This window comes from Salvelinus alpinus, chromosome 3, assembly GCF_045679555.1.
Source record: "Salvelinus alpinus chromosome 3, SLU_Salpinus.1, whole genome shotgun sequence".
In the NCBI taxonomy this organism is placed as follows: domain Eukaryota; kingdom Metazoa; phylum Chordata; class Actinopteri; order Salmoniformes; family Salmonidae; genus Salvelinus; species Salvelinus alpinus.
The window spans coordinates 60,633,961-60,654,376 of record NC_092088.1 but is presented as its reverse complement, the minus strand read 5'-3'; the positions used below and the strand labels follow the sequence as shown (position 1 = coordinate 60,654,376).

General features: G+C 42.6%; 1 protein-coding gene across 1 annotated transcript in view; it reads right to left on the bottom strand.

Moving 5' to 3' along the window:
• Positions 1 to 20,416, bottom strand: part of LOC139571056 (leucine-rich melanocyte differentiation-associated protein-like) — a 394,808-nt gene that overhangs the window by 34,183 nt on the left and 340,209 nt on the right. Inside the window, exon 6 of the mRNA XM_071393550.1 lies at positions 4,045 to 4,129. Coding sequence (XP_071249651.1) covers positions 4,045 to 4,129 — 85 coding nt within the window. The remainder of the gene's footprint in view (positions 1 to 4,044; positions 4,130 to 20,416) is intronic.

The window sequence follows — 20,416 nt, the reverse complement described above, 5'->3', positions numbered from 1 at the left end:
GCTTGCTTGCCCTCTCCTCCTTCATTGCTCACTCTCCTCTATCTTCCGCTATTATGTTTCCAAATCTTTTTCTTTCTCTCTTTCTCTTTCTTTCTTTATTTTCTTTCTTTCTGTGTCGCTCTCTTTCCCCCCACCATCTCCCTCCCTCCACCCTCTTCTTCCCTTGTCTCCTCTCTTTTCGTCTTGTCCATGGCTGACTCCGCCACACAGCCACCCCAGACAGGGGCTTTTCCTGGAGCAGTATCCCCACTCTCCACCCCTCTCCCCCCTGGGCACTGACCTGCCAGCTCTGGCCCCTCCCTAGAGCTCCAGACTGCAGTAATTACTAGTGGCACCTGGGCTCTGGGGCCCCTATACAGGTGTGTGTGTGTGTGTGTGTGTGTGTGTGTGTGTGTGTGTGTGTGTGTGTGTGTGTGTGTGGAGAGGCTCTCTCTGCAGCAGACAGGGGGCTGTCAGATTTCCTAGCTACATCCCACCAACTAGGGCCATGTAGGGGCTAACACAAACAGACATCCCTGCTCCACGGTTCATCAAACCACACCTAAATATAACTGATACAAATATATGGTGATTCATTCAAAGGGATAATGAACTTTATCAGCAACATGTAATGATAATATTATAGTATTATGATAATGATAGTAAACCATACTAAAATCTCTACAGTGATAACGACGTTAGTGTACTAGTTTTGTTAACATAGTGCGACAGTTTCTACTGAAACGTCCTCATCTCACAGTGCAAGTACGTAGAAGGTAAGAACGCACAGAAAGTTATCGTGATGGCTCACCCACATTTAGTTAATACAGTATGTTTAAAAAGCATGGAGAAGTAAGTGGGCTGCCGTGCTGAAGGCGGACTGAGGCGGGGGGCATAAAGAGGAGGTGAAGCTTGAAGATGAGGGCAGTGTTATCTAAGGCTGCAGCGCCCGCGTCATAAACATAACAAACGGTGACTGTCACCACATCACGGCCCAGATCTAAGAAGGAGGGAGAAATATCTCACATGTCAGATCCCCTCACCTTTTAATGGACTGTTCCCTGGCCGGCCTGATGTTGACAAAGCACAGGGTCTCTCTGGTTGTGTCCCAAATGGCACCCTAGTCCCTATGGGCCCTGGTCAAACGTAGTGCACTATAAAAGGAATAGGGTGCCATTTGGGACTGTCTCTGTCCCTCTTCCTACATCACATGGAAAGCTGCTGGTCAGCCACTGTGAAATAGATCTGTCCTTGGCACTGGACGGGAGGAGGGGTGTGTGTGAGTACGTGTGTGTGTGCATGCGTGTGTGTGCGACCCCATGTGTGTGAGGTGCTCAATGTTGACCTCTTGAGCTGGCTGCCATGGCGTCGGGCGCATCACAGCGGCAGTGTTTTGCATGGCGAAGACAAAGAGCATGATGAATGTCTCATGCTTAAACCTGCTGCCCTGCTGTGTGGTCCGGTAAAATGGCCTCAGGGCCACTCACACAACATCGCTACAGACACAAAGAACCGGACACCTTTTCTTTCTACTACAAGCCTGGCCAGCACAGTGACTGCCTTACTGCAGCTAGCTAACAAAGTGGTGGTGGAGGGAGACAAGCAACACAGAGGAATGTACCAGTGCATTTAGTTAAGAATATAATACAATTCAACACAATAGAATAAAATAGAATATGTCTGTTCCTATACACTTTAAATGATGCTATTAGAATAATTTACAGTAAGAAAGATGCATATAAAATGTATGCATTTGATATTAATGCAATTGTATAACAAATGCTTCTCATTAATATATTATAATACATATATTTTCTGCTAAAACTGGGGCAACTTTAGAAATAGATTTATGATGATGAGAAAAATATGTGTTTGATCTATACTGTACAGAGGTACAGCATGTCATCTCTTTCACACATTAGATCAGAATAAGGCCTAAACAATGACTAGCATCAACATTTCATCATTGATGGTTCACATATACACACCCTCAAATCAGAATCAAAATCAGAACCAAAACCTAGATACATTTCAGGATCAATCAACTACTCAAAAACATGAGCTGAGGGAAGATTGACCATTATTCACTATTATGATCCCAGATGAATCTCAAGTCCACTATTCTCTCACTACGGTTAATCAATAAGAAGAAAAACATGCATATTCATATATATTATCAAAGAGCTTACCCTTTAAGGAACCCATAAAGACAATGGCTGTTATTTTATTTTTATTTATTTTACTTAACCTTTATTTAACTAGGCAAGTCAGTTAAGAACAAAATCTTATATACAATGGCGGCCAACCCCGGACGACGCTGGGCCAATTGTGCGCCGCCCTATGGGACTCCCAATCACAGCCGGATGTGATGCAGCCTGGATTCGAACCAGGTACTGCAGTGACACCTCTTGCACTGAGATGCAGTGTTTTAGACTGCTGCGACACTCGGGCGCCTGGATTTATTGTGAATATGTTGTTCATATTTTGTTCAGCTATCTTATTCTCTGATATGTCTGATGAGTGTGTGGATCAGAGAGTGGGGATGTGAGATCATCCTGACCTTGGTTTTATAAATTTGATGTACACGTTTATTGTGTATATATAATATACCAGTTAAAAGTTTGGACACACCTACTCATTCCAGGGTTTTTCTTAATTTTTTACTATTATCTACATTGTAGAATACTAGTGAAGACATTAAAACTATTAAAAAACACAAATGGAATCATGTAGTAACCAAAAAAAGTGTTAAACAAATCAAAATATATTTTATATTTAAGATTCTTCAAAGTAGCCACCCTTTGCCTTGATGACAGCTTTGCACACTCTTGGCATTCTCTCAACAAGCTTCATTAGGTAGTCACCTGGAATGCATTTCTATTAACAGGTGTGCCTTGTTAAAAGTTAATTTGTGGAAATGATTTCCTTCTTAATTCGTTTGAGCCAAACAGTTATGTTGTGACAAGGTAGGGGGGGTATAAAGAAGATAGCCCTATTTGGTAAAAGACCAAGTCCATATTATGGCAAGAACAGCTCAAATAAGCAAAGACAAATTACAGTCCATCATTACTTTAAGACACAAAGGTCAGTCAATCTGAAAAAACATCAAGCGCTATGATGAAACTGGCTCTCATGAGGATCACCACAGGAAAGACCCAGAGTTGCCTCTGCTGCGGAGGAGAAGTTCATTAGAGTTAACTGTACCTCAGATTTCAGCCCAAATAAATGCTTCACAGAGTTCAAGTAACAGACACATCTCAACATCAACTGTTCATCAAATTGTCGAATTGCTGCAAAGAAACCACTACTAAAGGACACCAATAATAGGAGACTTGCTTGGGCCAAGAAAAACGAGCAATGGACATTAGACCGGTGGAAATCTGTCCTTTTGTCTGAAAATGTGACATTTTTTATTTCAATGCAGAAGTCTTTGTGGGATGCAGAGTTGGTGGACGGATGATCTCCGCATGTGTGGTTCCCACCGTGAAGCATGGAGGAGGAGATGTGGGGGTGATTTATTTAGAATTCAAGGCAAACTTAACCAGCATGGCTGCCACAGCATTCTGCAGCGATACGCCATCCCATCTGGTTTGTGCTTCGTGGGACTATAATTCGTTTTTCAACAGAACAATGACCCAACACACCTCCAGGCTGTATAAGGGCTATTTGACCAAGGAGAGTGATGGAGTGCTGCATCAGATGACCTGGCCTCCACAATCACCCAACCTCAACACAATTGAGATGGTTTGATTTGATTTGTTTAACACTTTCTTGGTTACTACATTATTCCATATGTGTTATTTCATAGTTTCGATCTCTTCACTATTCTACAATGTAGAAAATAGTAACAATAAAGAAAAACCCTTAAATGAGTAGGTGTGGACAAACTTTTGACTGGTACTGTGTGACTGGTACTTTGTGTGTATATATATATATATATATATATATATATATATATATATATATATATATATATATATATATACCCACATTGTATATGCCCCCTCTAATAAATCTGATGTGAGTGAGGACTAGAGAGGGCTCATAAGGGAGTGTAATCTTTACCTTTGTGGTTCTTGCCGTCTCTAGAGCCTCTGGGTAGAGGGGTGTAGGGCATAGAGGAACACTCAGACCTGGGGTCACCTGGGGCCTGGGGAAACGAAACACACACAGACACACTTTACTATTTAGAGTGTAAAAGAAAAAACATGTCCTCAGCTATCAAACAAATTCATTGATAGAGAGAGAGAAAGAGATGCAGAGAGTGAGAGAAAGAGAAAGGAGAGAGAAAAAGGGAGAGATGCAGAAGTAGAGAAGGGTTGAGCGATTTCATTGGCGTGACTGATTGTCCGAGTGCCATAAATTCTATTGAAGCGAGACAGGAAATGTTGGAGCTCCATTCCTGTTTTATCGCAGATGAAGGGAAGGAGCGCCGGGCCAGGGCAGGTTTCATTACTTTGTTATGGAGAGGTAGGCGCTACGACCCTGGCTTTGATGGTTTGTCCCCCTCCTGGCCTGTTAGAGGGGGTCTATATGGGGGAAGGCCTCATGACTACTGAGCCATGACCTGCTGTAGGGGTCAAACCAAGGGCAGACACCACACACTATGAACCACAGCCCCTCTAACCCTAGCCCTAACTAACACACTACTACTGCTATCTGACTACACACCAACAGGTGGCATGACACCACCACTCTGACTCTCCAACGTTCTCTGCTACTGGCTTTCAGGTTTCAGACTTACATCCACTGATTCTTGAGTTCTCAGCTCTTTTACACTAGGTGTGTTCTTGGAAAGACTGTGTAACTCAGTGTGATGTAGGTCTATGTGGTGACCAGGGTTGGGGAATAACAGATTACACACAAAAAAGGTAAATGTAATCCGTTGTAAATCACATGTAAAGAGGTATAACATTTATTGGAATGACTGGAATTCTGATAGAATTTGGTTTTTAATGTAAAGATATAATTTAATCATATTATTATATGTAGTAGAAAGCGATGGCCTACATATCCAACCCATAAAGTAAAATATAACATCCATATATGGCCAGCTACGTAAACTTTAACATTGATTTATCCTGCAATTGATGTCGTTCAATTGGTAACATACATTTTTGTCTTCTTCTAATGCCTCTTAAGGGGAAAGTGATCTAAAAGTAACTGAATGTAATCAGATTACATTACTGAGTTTGGGTAATCCAAAAATACTGATTACAATGTTGAACAGGTAACTAGTAACTGTAACGGATTGCATTTACAAAGTAACCTACCCAACCCTGTGGTGACAGTCTACATTTCCCAACTGTACCTACTGAAAATACATTGGTTGGTTGGACGTTAAATTTACTCCCAAGAACAGAACGGCCACCAGCAAGGCCCAGAGTTTAGACAACAGAAACTATACTGATATTCAGAGTGAGTGTGTTTGAACAGGTCAAAAGTGTTTATTTGTTTTTTGGTGCGAAAGACCTAAACATCCTGTTTTATTTGTCTTCTGTTCCCTGGACTTTTAGCTGTTTCAACAGGCAGTTTATCTTGACATGTTGCTATCTGATGCCTTTGCAGAAATACCCTCCTTTCCTCTCCTGCAGAAAGGAATTCACTGGGCTTTTAATCATAGCAAAACACCAATGTGACAAATACATATTAGAGATGGTTTAGTGCTGCTATTTCTCCCCTTGTGTGGTTGTTTCCCTAGTCTACAGCCCCCACGCACAACCTTGAGAAACAAGAGAGGTGGACAACGCTAAATGAAAACATATTCTTCATTGGCGGTGTAAATTGAAAATGATCCCATAATGTGCTTTCAGATAGGATCTCTGAAGGACATTACAGTACATAGGCTGGCCTGGGCTGGTGAGCACATGCTTTATATATTACTAGAAGAAGAGTTCCAGACAAAATGATATCAACGAGTTCTGGGTGCAATAACTTACTGGTAGATGAGCGAATTAGAATTACAATATCACAAAATATCCTGTCCACATAATACTTCAAACTTCACTTCGAGGTCAGTTTTTTGGGTGTTATAGCTATTTAAGGCAGTATTTTATATATTTTTTACAGTACTATATCTTACAACCAGTGATGTAGTGAGTAAACACTGGTCACCATCCGCTGTGAGTAAAGTAAGTCCTCATATTATCAATCCTTTTTTCCAAAATAGGTAGGTAAACACTCTATTTAAGGTGGTATTCTACTGCACCATATCTAACAACTATTTGAGGTAGTATTCTACTGCACCATATCTAACAACTATTTGAGGTAGTATTCTACTGTACCATATCTAACAACTATTTGAGGTAGTATTCTACTGCACCATATCTAACAACTATTTGAGGTAGTATTCTACTGTACCATATCTAACAACTATTTGAGGTAGTATTCTACTGCACCATATCTAACAACTATTTGAGGTAGTATTCTACTGTACCATATCTAACAACTATTTGAGGTAGTATTCTACTGTACCATATCTAACAACTATTTGAGGTAGTATTCTACTGTACCATATCTAACAACTATTTGAGGTAGTATTCTACTGTACCATATCTAACAACTATTTGAGGTAGTATTCTACTGCACCATATCTAACAACTATTTGAGGTAGTATTCTACTGTACCATATCTAACAACTATTTGAGGTAGTATTCTACTGCACCATATCTAACAACTATTTGAGGTAGTATTCTACTGTACCATATCTAACAACTATTTGAGGTAGTATTCTACTGTACCATATCTAACAACTATTTGAGGTAGTATTCTACTGTACCATATCTAACAACTATTTGAGGTAGTATTCTACTGCACCATATCTAACAACTATTTGAGGTAGTATTCTACTGCACCATATCTAACAACTATTTGAGGTAGTATTCTACTGTACCATATCTAACAACTATTTGAGGTAGTATTCTACTGCACCATATCTAACAACTATTTGAGGTAGTATTCTACTGTACCATATCTAACAACTATTTGAGGTAGTATTCTACTGCACCATATCTAACAACTATTTGAGGTAGTATTCTACTGTACCATATCTAACAACTATTTGAGGTAGTATTCTACTGTACCATATCTAACAACTATTTGAGGTAGTATTCTACTGTACCATATCTAACAACTATTTGAGGTAGTATTCTACTGCACCATATCTAACAACTATTTGAGGTAGTATTCTACTGTACCATATCTAACAACTCTTTGAGGTAGTATTCTACTGTACCATATCTAACAACTATTTGAGGTAGTATTCTACTGCACCATATCTAACAACTATTTGAGGTAGTATTCTACTGTACCATATCTAACAACTCTTTGAGGTAGTATTCTACTGTACCATATCTAACAACTATTTGAGGTAGTATTCTACTGTACCATATCTAACAACTATTTGAGGTAGTATTCTACTGCACCATATCTAACAACTATTTGAGGTAGTATTCTACTGTACCATATCTAACAACTATTTGAGGTAGTATTCTACTGTACCATATCTAACAACTATTTGAGGTAGTATTCTACTGTACCATATCTAACAACTATTTGAGGTAGTATTCTACTGTACCATATCTAACAACTATTTGAGGTAGTATTCTACTGTACCATATCTAACAACTATTTGAGGTAGTATTCTACTGTACCATATCTAACAACTATTTGAGGTAGTATTCTACTGTACCATATCTAACAACTATTTGAGGTAGTATTTAAACAGTACTGGAGGTCTGCCTTTCCTCTTCAATGTGTCAGCAGTATCCTAACATCCCCCAGTCATTGGGCTCTGACTACATAATAGGTCTGTGTCCTAGACATAGAATTACAACCAATAGAACAATAAACCATTGATTTGAATAGGAGTGAATAAGAGTGAATGTGAATGTCCGTTCTACCCAGTTCTGATTCTATGGCCTGAGAGGCAGCCCATTGAGCCCCAGAGCGACCTGCCTGTCTGGTTTATTTCCTGTCCTGCCTGAGAGATCACAGACTCTGGCCCTCCCCTGTTCCTCCCCTGGCCCCACAAAGACCCTCCTAATCCTGCTGCTTGTCCACAATTAATCTTCCAACCAGCCACGTTATTACCAGCACCACCCACAGACTGAGAGGGGTGGGGGAGGGGGCGTTGGGGTAGAGGTTGGATAGGAAGCAATGTTCTGGGGTCGCTCCTCCTTACGGGTCGGCAGGGACGTCAATCAGGCGCTGCCCCCCAAAATAGCCCCCTGTCAACATCAGAGCGTTGCCTTGATCCCCTCCCTCCCACCATGCCACGTCAACTGATCAAACACCCCCATCTTCCCCTCCCTCCCTATCCACAACACCACCCCACCCGTAGAACATTAATCAGACAGTTCTCCCTCTTACCCCCCCCCCCCACTACTCCCCCGCCTCTCCCCATTCACTTTACTCTATGACCCGTACAGGGGATGAGAAAGCTGCTTGGCCTCTGATGATGGGAGTCCCTATGGAACCAACTTCATGGAGGACTAGATCTGAAACACAGCTGTTATCAGGGCCCTCTCTCTCTCTCTCTATTCATCTATGTCCTATATCTCTTCCTCGTTACCTCTTTCTCTCCCTCTCTCGTTTTCTGTGCTTCTTTACCCCCCATTCTCTAGCTCTCTATCCTTCTCTCCTTCCCCCTCTCCCTCCCTCTGTCTTTAAAAGGGCTGGCCGACCAGGCCAGTCTTTGATCACAAGCCTTAAGATTTTACACAAACATAATCAAAAGCCAAGGGTTGGCTCATACTGTAGGCCCACTGGACTCATTCATTTAGTAGGGTCACTGCTCAGTGCTCACAGATGCTTAAGACATTTACCCTGACGACCAGACCACGGTCTGCATTGATTTAAAATAGAAACGAATGGCAGCTGTTTAAAATGACATCTATCCATTACATGTTTTTGAATGTGTTTTGACTCATGTCGGTAAGTCATAACTGTGTATGTGAATACCAATAGTCCCTGTTAGCTACATTGAGAGTAGGCCTTCATCGGCCCATGGCAAACTGGAATAATAAAATGCTGCATATTCAGATCATAAATGAGCTTCAAAGAAATGAGAAACTGATGGATTGAAGAGGGCCTGAGATCACATCAATAACCGCTAAAAGCAAACATACTTAATGTTCAAAACATACTCTGAGAGGCGGACTGCGAACTACAAGTAATTATAGCCGCCCCCCCTTCTCGCTCTCTCTCTCTCTTTCTCTCTCTCTCTCTCGCTCTCTCTCTCTCTCTCGTTGTTCCTGCACTGAGCAGCTGAGGGTGCTGCAGTGTCATCTATATAAGAGTGTCCCTTCTCTCTCTCCCTCCCTCTCTGTGCTGGCCGGAGTAGTATGCTCATCAAGCTAAGTATTGTTTTAATTTGCCGGGCCAGAGGCATATGCTGAGTGTTCACATCATTATAGTCTCTGTGCTGTGTGAGTTATCAACACAGCTTAGGATAATACAGGCTGGGGAGATGGAAAGCAGAATTCTCTCTGATCATGGAGAGTGAGGGAGAAAGACAGAGAGAGGGAGAGAGAGAGGAATAAGAGTGGGAAACGAGAGAAAGTGAGGGATGAGAGAGAGAAAGAGAGAGGGGGAGTAGAGAGAAAGAGCGCGAGAGAGAGAGAAAGAGGGAGTGATAGAGAGAGAGAGAGAGAGAGCGGAGGTAGGGAGACAGAGGAAGCTCTGTTAAATGTCATAATGAAAGATGACTCCCATACAGGATTATACATCACACCAGTACTGTCTGTCTTCTCTCTTCTGCTGTTTCATACGAATAAATGCTGATAAACCTTGAGGCAATAATGAGTATTGCTTCTAACAGATCACCATGAGAGAGAAAGGGAAGATGAGGGCATGTAGAGTATGTTCTGAATATATCTCAGACGCAACATTGTGACACCCATTGCCTATACCAGTCTCAGCTTCATTCTGTGAAGTCCGTGGAAATAAAGTATTTCTCAGATAGGCAGAGCCAAAACCCTCCAGTATATACTGAATACAGTTCAGAGAGTTTGGCTAACTCTGTTCAAGGTTAAGATATCAGTCCCAAATGTTTCATGGGGATTTTGGTCAAACATAGTGCACTACAAATACTAAAGTGTCAATTGAGACTAAGGCCGATCTCTGGATGGAGTGCCCTGTTGGTAAGGACTCATCCCACCCCGTTGCTCCCTCCCTCCCTCCCTACTTCTCGCCTCACCTCAACCTCCCTAGTTGAGACTGAGCAGCAATACAATCTAATAAGGGCTACGTCGTACAGGCCCAGCGGTGTAAACACCAGCTCCCTTTTTTATCTCCCTCTCCATCTGGACAAGCAGACAAAGTGCTAAAAGGAAATAAATAGGTCCTGACAGCCACATCAAAGGGTTCAGCCGACGGCTTACTGCTACTTAGGGCACAGGAATGCTGTTGCTAAGCATCAGACCACAACCTATCAGGGCCCAAGGAGTACACGGAGGGGCCGAGGACTGGGCCTTGCAGAGTAGAGAGGGAGATGGGGATGGGGGGGAGAAAGAAAGAGGGAGAGAGAGAGATGGGGGGGAAAAGAGGGAAGAAAAATAGGAGGGGAAGGAGGGAGAGAGGGAAGAGGGGGAGAAAGAGGAAGAGGGAGAATAAACTGACAGTGAGGGGAGGCTAGGGACTCTAGGAGGTTTTTGTAGCTTAAAGCAATTGTTAGAAGAAACAAGCTTTCTGTTTTGTTTTCTCTTGACACCATTTCTGCTGTTTGCGCTTGCAAAAGACATGTATAAAAATGTCTTTTGAAATGTTTTCTCTTTGGGTCTATATCAAAAATATTTATTTTGTGTGTGAACGTGAAACTTTTTTTTCTCGTCTCTCCTTTAGCTCTTGCACTGCTTCTTATGATTTTAAAGATCAGAGGAGACAGAAGTTGTACATTTATTTGAGTCAACAGTTAATGCTGGACTGACACATTTTTCATACTTCTTTAATGTCATTTTGTGCTTCATACCTCTGATGTTCAGGGTTATGAACATAAAAACACAAACATCCTGAAAAACAGAGATACAACACAAGTAATAGAAAATGATAGAGAGACATTGACTAACAATAACTTAATAACAGTCGCGGTTAACGATGGCAAAAAATACACAATGTTGTAATTAAGAGACAAAGCCATTATCTTATTCAAAGTTAAACTCCAGTTTAAACATCACGAGTGGCAAAGATGACTACGTACCACAGAGATTATTTTAAGAGGTACATTTAAGAGCCAAAAACAAATGATAAGTGCGTGTTTTCGTCAATGAAAAACTAGCAACAAAGTGCCTAGCAACAAAACAAATTGAAGTCAAATCTTGAAACAGTTGTTTGAAACACATTTCTGCATTAGTATTAGTTCAGCACAGTATCGACCACACCTAGGAGAGAAAGTACTTCTAAAGAAACACTTTTATACCGTTGACCTTGATAATTGTGTTTCAGATACGCATGCAAAAAACATGATGTGTTTTAAATTACTTGTGTGTGTGTAAAATGTATTAACTCTGTTTTCTTAGGAAATGGCAGTGGTGGGGGGGAACATTTGATGTGATGATGCCATACACAACACACAACAACCTAACGTTGTTAGGGCATTAATGATTCACCAGTTTTACACCAATGAACTGGCTCAGAGTAAACGGATCACTGATCACAAGACCAGCAACTCTTTGGGCTTGTTTCTCTCGGAGCGGAAAGTGAAGGGTACAGCACTAGCGGAACCTACAACCTTGCGTCACCTCTCTATGTACAGCTCAGTGCTAAACACACGCACACACACGCCCGCGCGCACACACGCACGCAACTCAGTGTTAAACAAGCAAAAGTCGTCTCACTACAGGAAGTTAAATCGCCCATATCAACAACCCTTAGATGCTAATAGGTCTAGGTTTGTTTTTAGGGTTGAATTTTAAAAAGCTGCTCAGTCCGACCTTTTGATTTGAATGCCTCTCAGAATAAGCGAGAGTAATTTAAAGTAAAGCGGAAACATGCGGTTGTATTGTAGTGAAGGAACTCCGGTATAAGGTTTAGTACACGCTTCAGGCTGTTTCTTATTCGGCAAGGCTATGACCTTTCCACTGCTGGGCTGACTCTGACTCCGTATACTATCTACCATGTCCATAACCATTAAGATTATACAGGATAAAGTATAACAAAATATATTAGTAACATATTAGTGGTGTTGCATCCAATGGGAGTCTGGTAAGAAAAAAGGGTATCCAGCAGCTCGGCCTGTAACTGCTTCAGTCTTAATGTATGGTGATCACTGATGCAAGCTGGGAGTAGTTACTCCCTACAGTTTATCATGCTGTTGGAAATTCTATAGATGTTTGAATGAGATACAAGTATGTAACGTCAATAGAAAATGACAGCCATTACACTGTGGGTCATTGTATAGTGTACTGTACAGACCTGTTTGTTTTCTTTAGAGAGTTGACCTGTACTAGCATTGAATTTGTCCACAAGATTCAAGGACAATTGTCATGCCATTTCCTCCCTAGCATCTTGTTGGAAGAGAAATGTCTTCAATCACTTGAGACCCCCCCCCCCCCCCCCACACACACACGGAGAGAGACTCAGAAGTGTGACATATCATGAGGCTTTCGGTAGCGATTAGGGGCTGTAGCTAACGTCAGAGCTGTTTTCCACTACAGAGTGTGTGCTGCCTGGCTGCCTGGATGGGTAGGATGTTTAATAATTGAAGACTCAGGGAGCGTGCCTGTCACACAGCCTTGTCTGGAATGTTTCCTATGCAATTAGACGGCGGGAGACATTTGAAGACGACCCACCAAAAAGTGACATGTGGAACTTAAAGGAAATTAGCTCTTCACACGAGTGAAATGTGAAGGTTACTTAGCAATGCTTAACTCAGAAATGTAGCTGTGTGAGTTTGTGTGTGTTTGACTGAGGCCCGGGTCTATGAAGACTGCTATTTTCTTTACTTTCAGCCGAGCTTCAGTCAAGGGAGATCACAGAGGGAATGAAAACTAATTTTGACTTGGGGCGTACAGACAGAGAGAGAGACAGAGACTGAGAGCGAGTGAGAGAGAGAGGGGGAGAGAAAATCTGATGTGTCGAAATAATGAGATCTCTTGATGTTTTCTGGGAAGATATGGGATGATGCCGACAGATGTGCTCCTCACATTTACACAAGGACACAAACACACACGGACAGAAAATATACACCAACAGCCACACATACAGTGGGGAGAACAAGTATTTGATACACTGCCGATTTTGTAGGTTTTCCTACTGACAAAGCATGTAGAGGTCTGTAATTTTTTATCATAGGTACACTTCAACTGTGAGAGACGGAATCTAAAACAAAAATCCAGAAAATCACATTGTATGATTTTTAAGTAATTCATTTGCATTTTATTGCATGACATAAGTATTTGATCACCTACCAACCAGTAAGAATTCCGGCTCTCACAGACCTGTTAGTTTTTCTTTAAGAAGCCCTCCTGTTCTCCACTCATTACCTGTATTAACTGCACCTGTTTGAACTCGTTACCTGTATGAAAGACACCTGTCCACACACTCAATCAAACAGACTCCAACCTCTCCACAATGGCCAAGACCAGAGAGCTGTGTAAGGACATCAGGGATAAAATTGTAGACTTGCACAAGGCTGGGATGGGCTACAGGACAATAGGCAAGCAGCTTGGTGAGAAGGCAACAACTGTTTGCGCAATTATTAGAAAATGGAAGAAGTTCAAGATGACGGTCAATCACCCTCGGTCTGGGGCTCCATGCAAGATCTCACCTCGTGGGGCATCAATGATCATGAGGAAGGTGAGGGATCAGCCCAGAACTACACGGCAGGACCTGGTCAATGACCTGAAGAGAGCTGGGACCACAGTCTCAAAGAAAACCATTAGTAACACACTACGCCGTCATGGATTAAAATCCTGCAGCGCACGCAAGGTCCCCCTGCTCAAGCCAGCGCATGTCCAGGCCCGTCTGAAGTTTGCCAATGACCATCTGGATGATCCAGAGGAGGAATGGGAGAAGGTAATGTGGTCTGATGAGACAAAAATAGAGCTTTTTGGTCTAAACTCCACTCGCCGTGTTTGGAGGAAAAAGAAGGATGAGTACAACCCCAAGAACATCATCCCAACCGTGATGCATGGAGGTGGAAACATCATTCTTTGGGGATGCTTTTCTGCAAAGGGGACAGGACGACTGCACCGTATTGAGGGGAGGATGGATGGGGCCATGTATCGCGAGATCTTGGCCAACAACCTCCTTCCCTCAGTAAGAGCATTGAAGATGGGTCGTGGCTGGGTCTTCCAGCATGACAACGACCCGAAACACACAGCCAGGGCAACTAAGGAGTGGTTCCGTAAGAAGCATCTCAAGGTCCTGGAGTGGCCTAGCCAGTCTCCAGACCTGAACCCAATAGAAAATATGTGGAGGGAGCTGAAAGTCCGTGTTGCCCAGCGACATCCCCGAAACCTGAAGGATCTGGAGAAGGTCTGTATGGAGGAGTGGGCCAAAATCCCTGCTGCAGTGTGTGCAAACCTGGTCAAGAACTACAGGAAACGTATGATCTCTGTAATTGCAAACAAAGGTTTCTGTACCAAATATTAAGTTCTGCTTTTCTGATGTATCAAATACTTATGTCATGCAATAAAATGCAAATGAATTACTTAAAAATCATACAATGTGATTTTCTGGATTTTTGTTTTAGATTCCGTCTCTCACAGTTGAAGTGTACCTATGATAAAAATTACAGACCTCTACATGCTTTATAAGTAGGAAAACCTGCAAAATCGGCAGTGTATCAAATACTTGTTCTCCCCATTGTACATTCCTATCCCCAGAACACACACTGTAGGCCAACAGCACAGTATTGCACATATGGGTACAATACAAATACTGAATACACATACATAAATCTACACGTACATTATACTGTATAAACACACCTCATTCTGTCACAGACACACACTACTTTACATAGGCTAAACACAATACTAATCAATTAGTTTTGTTTATTAGAACGACCGACAATCATGGAAAAATCAAATAATGTTTTCTTTTGTTATAATTCCCAGTCTACTTGGCCTAAGTCAGAATGACCTTCCCTTCCCCAAGCCATTTCTCCTGCATCTTTTAACCTCCAGGCTGCAATGATGACAGCGTTATCTCCACAACATATCATAACTCACAGCCCAACAAGCAACACACATCCTCCTCGTCCAGGGTGGGACGGACGGACGGACAGACAGACGGACAGACTCCGCGCTGTCGGCCTGCAAGACATTGCACCATGTCATCTTTTATGGCACAGAGAAAGTAGTGCCCAACACAGTCTAATTACAACATGCCTAGTCCATTCACCTCCAAGATAGACAGATGGACAGACTTGCGTGCGGATGGACGGGCGGGCGGATGGACGGACAGACCGACCAGAGGCCCACTAACAATGCGTGAAATATAGAGCCCTTCCTATATTTACAGTGGCCATGTTGTTATATGGTGGTCCGTGTCATCTTCTTGTTGTTTTTCTAAAAGCTGCGAGGGAGAGAAAGCAGAGGGCCTACCCTCTTTGAAAAAAGGTTCTGGATCGAGCCAAAAAGGGTGCTATATATGAAGCAAGCAATAGAACCCTTTTTGGTTCTATCCAGAACCTTTTTTTTTTGTACGCCACCCTGCAGCTCTCATTATTATTTTATTTAGTAGTTTAGCAGACACTCCAGAGCGACTTACAGAAGCAATTAGGGCAAGTGCCTTGCTCAAGGGCACATCAGCAGATTTTTCACCTAGTCTGCTCTGGGATTCGAACCAGCGACCTTTCGGTTACTGGCCTAACGCTCTTAACCGCTAGGCTACCTGCCACTTCTCCCTCCCTCCCTCACACCTCTACCTCGCCCTCTACCTCGCTCTCTCCCTCCCTACAGAAGGACTTATGAAGGTGAGTGTCTGCGTGACAGGCGGAGAATAAAAGAGACAAACCCAGGGATAAAAATTAAATCAAAAGTAGCTGTCTCGACCAGTAATTGCGCTGCTTTGCTGAGCATGCTATATATATATATAAAGGTGATTTACTGTCCGCCTTGCCACCACAAATCAGGAGACCCTCGCGGAGAAACACTTGTGCTATGAAATTGTTTAATCTCATCAAGTTCTGCTTTCACAGCAGGCCATAAATCACAAAGTCTTTGTTATCATAGACCTCCATGAGCGCCTGTGAGGCAGGCAATGGATGGTGGGTATATATAATCTTGACTGAGCAAACAGCCGGGGTCTGAAGAGAGAGAGGAGCAGGGAGGGCTGAAATACTTTCCTACTAGCCGTGGAGGTGGTGCTTGTGGATTGTGCAGCTGGCAGACCACTGACTACACTACAGCCATGATGTGATGGATATCTCCAATCCTCTACACTGCATCCATTCCCAGCCAATTATTACTGCATAAATGTCTTGTCAACAAGGAAACTGACAATTCATTTAGTTAAAAATGCACTCGTGAACGCGTCTACAATCCAAAAAGGGAGGGTGATGCCCAGGCGAGCCAGTGCAGTGTTCCAGTACGTGAATTTACCGCTGGGTTTTAAACTCTGTCATAAAGACACACACAGACAGACAGGCCAGTACAACACAGGAGTCCCGGTACCAGACAGACTAAACAGCCACAGATTTACATAAAGCATATTTATGTGAAAACACAGTTTTATGTGAAAACACCAGTGGATGGATGATGGTTGGGGCTAGGGAGGAATGACCTGCAAAACAAAATGTCCGCCAACCTCTGACTCTCTTTCCTCAACGACACAGGAATGAGAAGGTTGAGTGAGGATGCAGAGAAATCAAGAAATCAAAGCAACACCTTTGCTGTTTTTAAAATGCAACAATATACACATTTACGAGTCCAAGAGTGCATGCAGGTGATCTAAATGCATTATTCAGGATGTACTTGGAGAGTATTTATTCAGCTTGGGGTCATTTATCAGACTGAATGTGGGGCGGGCGGGAGGCTGAGTTAGAAAGAATCCCAGACCTCAGTGAGGGGTTGCAGTGGAGATGAGCCCTAGCAGAGATTTATCTGTGTTTGGGCTCCTCAGCAGATAAATCAGCCGGTGTAATCACGCTGTGAGAGACCCAGCTGTGACCCCACGCTGAACTAATGACACGCAGGATATCTACAGTACACTACACCCCCGGCTTCCACTTCCTGGGTAAGACCTGGGTTAGGGGTTAACCTCCTGTTTCTCTTTGCCCTGTGTGTGGCAGCCTGAAAAGGCTAAAGGAAGAACATTCACCTACAGACGGGAAAGGGAAGAGAGAGATGGGAGATGGAGATCGAGAGAGGGATAAAGAGTGTGTGAAAGAAGGGAAAGAGAGAAATGTATAGAACAAGAGAGAAAGAGGGACAGTGAGGGAGAGAGAGAGAGAGAAAGAGAAAAAAAGAGAGAGATGGGGAGAGAGAGAGAACGAGAGGGAAAGAGGGACAGTGAAGGAGAGAGAGTGAGAAAGAGAAAACAAGAGAGAGATGGGGAGAGAGAGAGAACGAGAGGGAAAGAGGGACAGTGAGGGAGAGAGAGAGTGAGAAAGAGAAAACAAGAGAGAGATGGGGAGAGAGAGAGAACCAGAGGGAAAGAGGGAGAAAATGGAAAACAAGAGAGAGATGGGGAGAGAGAGAGAACGAGAGGGAAAGAGGGATAGTGAGGAAGGAAAGAGGATACCTAGTCAGGACACCAAAATGTGTCTTCCACATTTAACCCAACCCCTCTGAATCAGAGCGGTGGATGAGAAGGAAGAGAGTGTGTGAGAGATTCAGACAGAGACAGAGCCCTAAAGAGGAAACGGGGAAACACAGGACACTCCTCAAGTCTTTTTTCCCCCTGTTTATTTAACGGCCGAGGGCAGCCGTAACAGTTGTGTTATAACAAACTATAATTTCTCTTCTGACACCAACAATAACAGTGTTATAAATGGTGATAGTTAATCAACAGTTGGTAGGTACAGCGTGATCCCGGAGTGGATAAATTCACTATAGTCTTTATAGTTACCCTCTCTCTCGCCTTCCCTCTCCCTCTCTCTCTCTCTCTCTCTACACTAGCCCAGAGCAGAGGCGTTCTCTCCCTACCTCCATCCCTAGCCAGGTTTAGCAGAAGTCTGATTTATCATGTATACTCTAGCAGCCTGTCGGCTGATTAAGCCAATGGAACTTTGTTTCACTCCGCTCTTTCTTTAATCTGTCTCTCACTGAGATAAATTTAATTGCCGTGCCAGCCCTCTCTTCTCTCTCTTTTCTCCTCTCTTTGCTTTTCTCTCTGTTTATCTCGTATGTCTGTCACACGTTGAGAGCGGAGCAGACACATCTGTTTCTATGCAGCAGAAGAAGTGCAGTAGTCTACATCCCTGGTCAGAGTTAAAAGAGCATGTGTGTGAGTGTGAGTGTGAGTGTGTGTGAGTGAGTGAGTGAGTGAGTGAGTGAGTGAGTGAGTGAGTGAGTGAGTGAGTGAGTGAGTGAGTGAGTGAGTGAGTGAGTGAGTGAGTGAGTAGAGAGAGAGAGAGAGAGAGAGAGAGAGAGAGAGAGAGAGAGAGAGAGAGAGAGAGAGAGAGAGAGAGAGAGAGAGAGAGAGAGAGAGAGAGAGAGAGAGAGAGAGAGAGAGAGAGAGAGAGAGAAAAATATGTGTTTTTCCTCTTTCACTTTATCCTTGACAACGTTCTTTCAAAATCCCTTTCCCTTCTCCAGCTGTACTTTGTTGTTAGCTAATAAATATGGAAGTATTTATGATCTGCGATCCCTTATCTTTCCCTTTTAATGGCGACAGGTTTGTTGGTGAATTAAGAAGGGGTTTTATACACTAGGCCGAGGGCCAGTGTGAGGCCTGTGAATGTTTTTCTGTCTCTCGCCCCAGTCCCCTTAGCTCCAGAGCTAAATCACAGTCTTTGTCAGGCCGCGCTAAGCTAGTGTGCGTCATTGGGGAGTGCAGGAAGCACTGAGCATAATTCTGTCCATCAACATAATTTATTATATCGGTAGCTTTGTAATCTTGGCCCCATAAGTTATGGGGGCTGACAGAAAGGAATTTTGTTTGAAGACAGAGTGTTCATCAGGATTTTGGCCCTGGATGCAGTCCTCTGCCCTTGTCTTCTCCAGTGGTATAGTGCTATTTTTTAAGTGAGGGAAATTTCCTCAAAGTTTGTACCGACAGATGTAGCCAATTTAATAGCCTATCATTATTACATAACAAAATGCATCCTCCAATTGCAACGTCTGCCTATGGCCACATATAGGCTATTGTCTAAAGAAACAAATATATTTTGTTAGGCATAGGCTATTTCATTTAAAAACAGGCCATCACTGTCAATCGTGAATGATAATTCATGTTTTACAGGTGAAACGTCCAAATCGTATCCTGCCTAGTGGCGCGCTCTGTTGAGTTTTGGCGCCTGAAATGTTGTTTTTAGACTATTCCGCTTCAGCTAACCATCCTAAACATGGCATTAGAAAGTGTTTTGGGTGTAGCAGTAACGTTATAGGTCTACTATGCTATTATATTTGGTTCTGTTATGTAACATGCAAATGAATCATTATGTGATCTTAGGAGAAATTGATTCTTTGATCTAACTTTACTAAGCACCATTACTTGTCACAATAATAAGTGATGAATAGGACGATCATATGCGTAGGCAACAGATCTTGATTAAATGTGATTTTAAGCGAAAGGACTGAAAGGACATTTTAAGCGAAAGGTGCTAAAAGGGCAATGTCAGGATCGTGCAATGATATTAATTAAAGAAGTTGAACCAACAACAATAGCCTAATAGGCCTACGACTACTATAGCTATTTGTAGGCTACAGCCTAATGTAAATACAAATACAGCTTAATATCATTACACTTTTTGCGGGGAGAGCTTTATTGCGAGTAGGCATTTCATTGTATTGTGTATCATAAATAAGCGTTGATTTGATTAGCTTGAACACATGGTTACAATTATACCCTATTACAGAATAAAATAAATCAGAGAAGTGAACAATCAATTCATATAATTTATTTGCATAGATAAAATTGCTATCAAATCAATTGACCAAGTAGTGAAAATAAATCATTACTATGTAGAATTGCACAGCCATAAAATCAAGATTTTGGTGTGGTGTATTCAAAAACTATAACCTATATGCATTACTACCTCCAACATTTACAATTGCCCACCCTGACATACCAAGCTACAGTAGAACAGGCCCTGTGTCTCAACCAATAGCCAACGTAGGCTAAATATCTCAAGCAGGGCTGCAGAAACGTCCAGAGAGGGTCGGGCTCCTTGGGCTTTGCGGTGGCCACTCTGGTTTGGGTGAGAGAGAGAGAGAGAGAGAGATAAATAGAGAGAGAGAGAGAGAGAGAGAGAGAGAGAGAGAGAGAGAGAGAGAGAGAGAGAGAGAGAGAGAGAGAGAGAGAGAGAGAGAGAGAGAGAGAGAGAGAG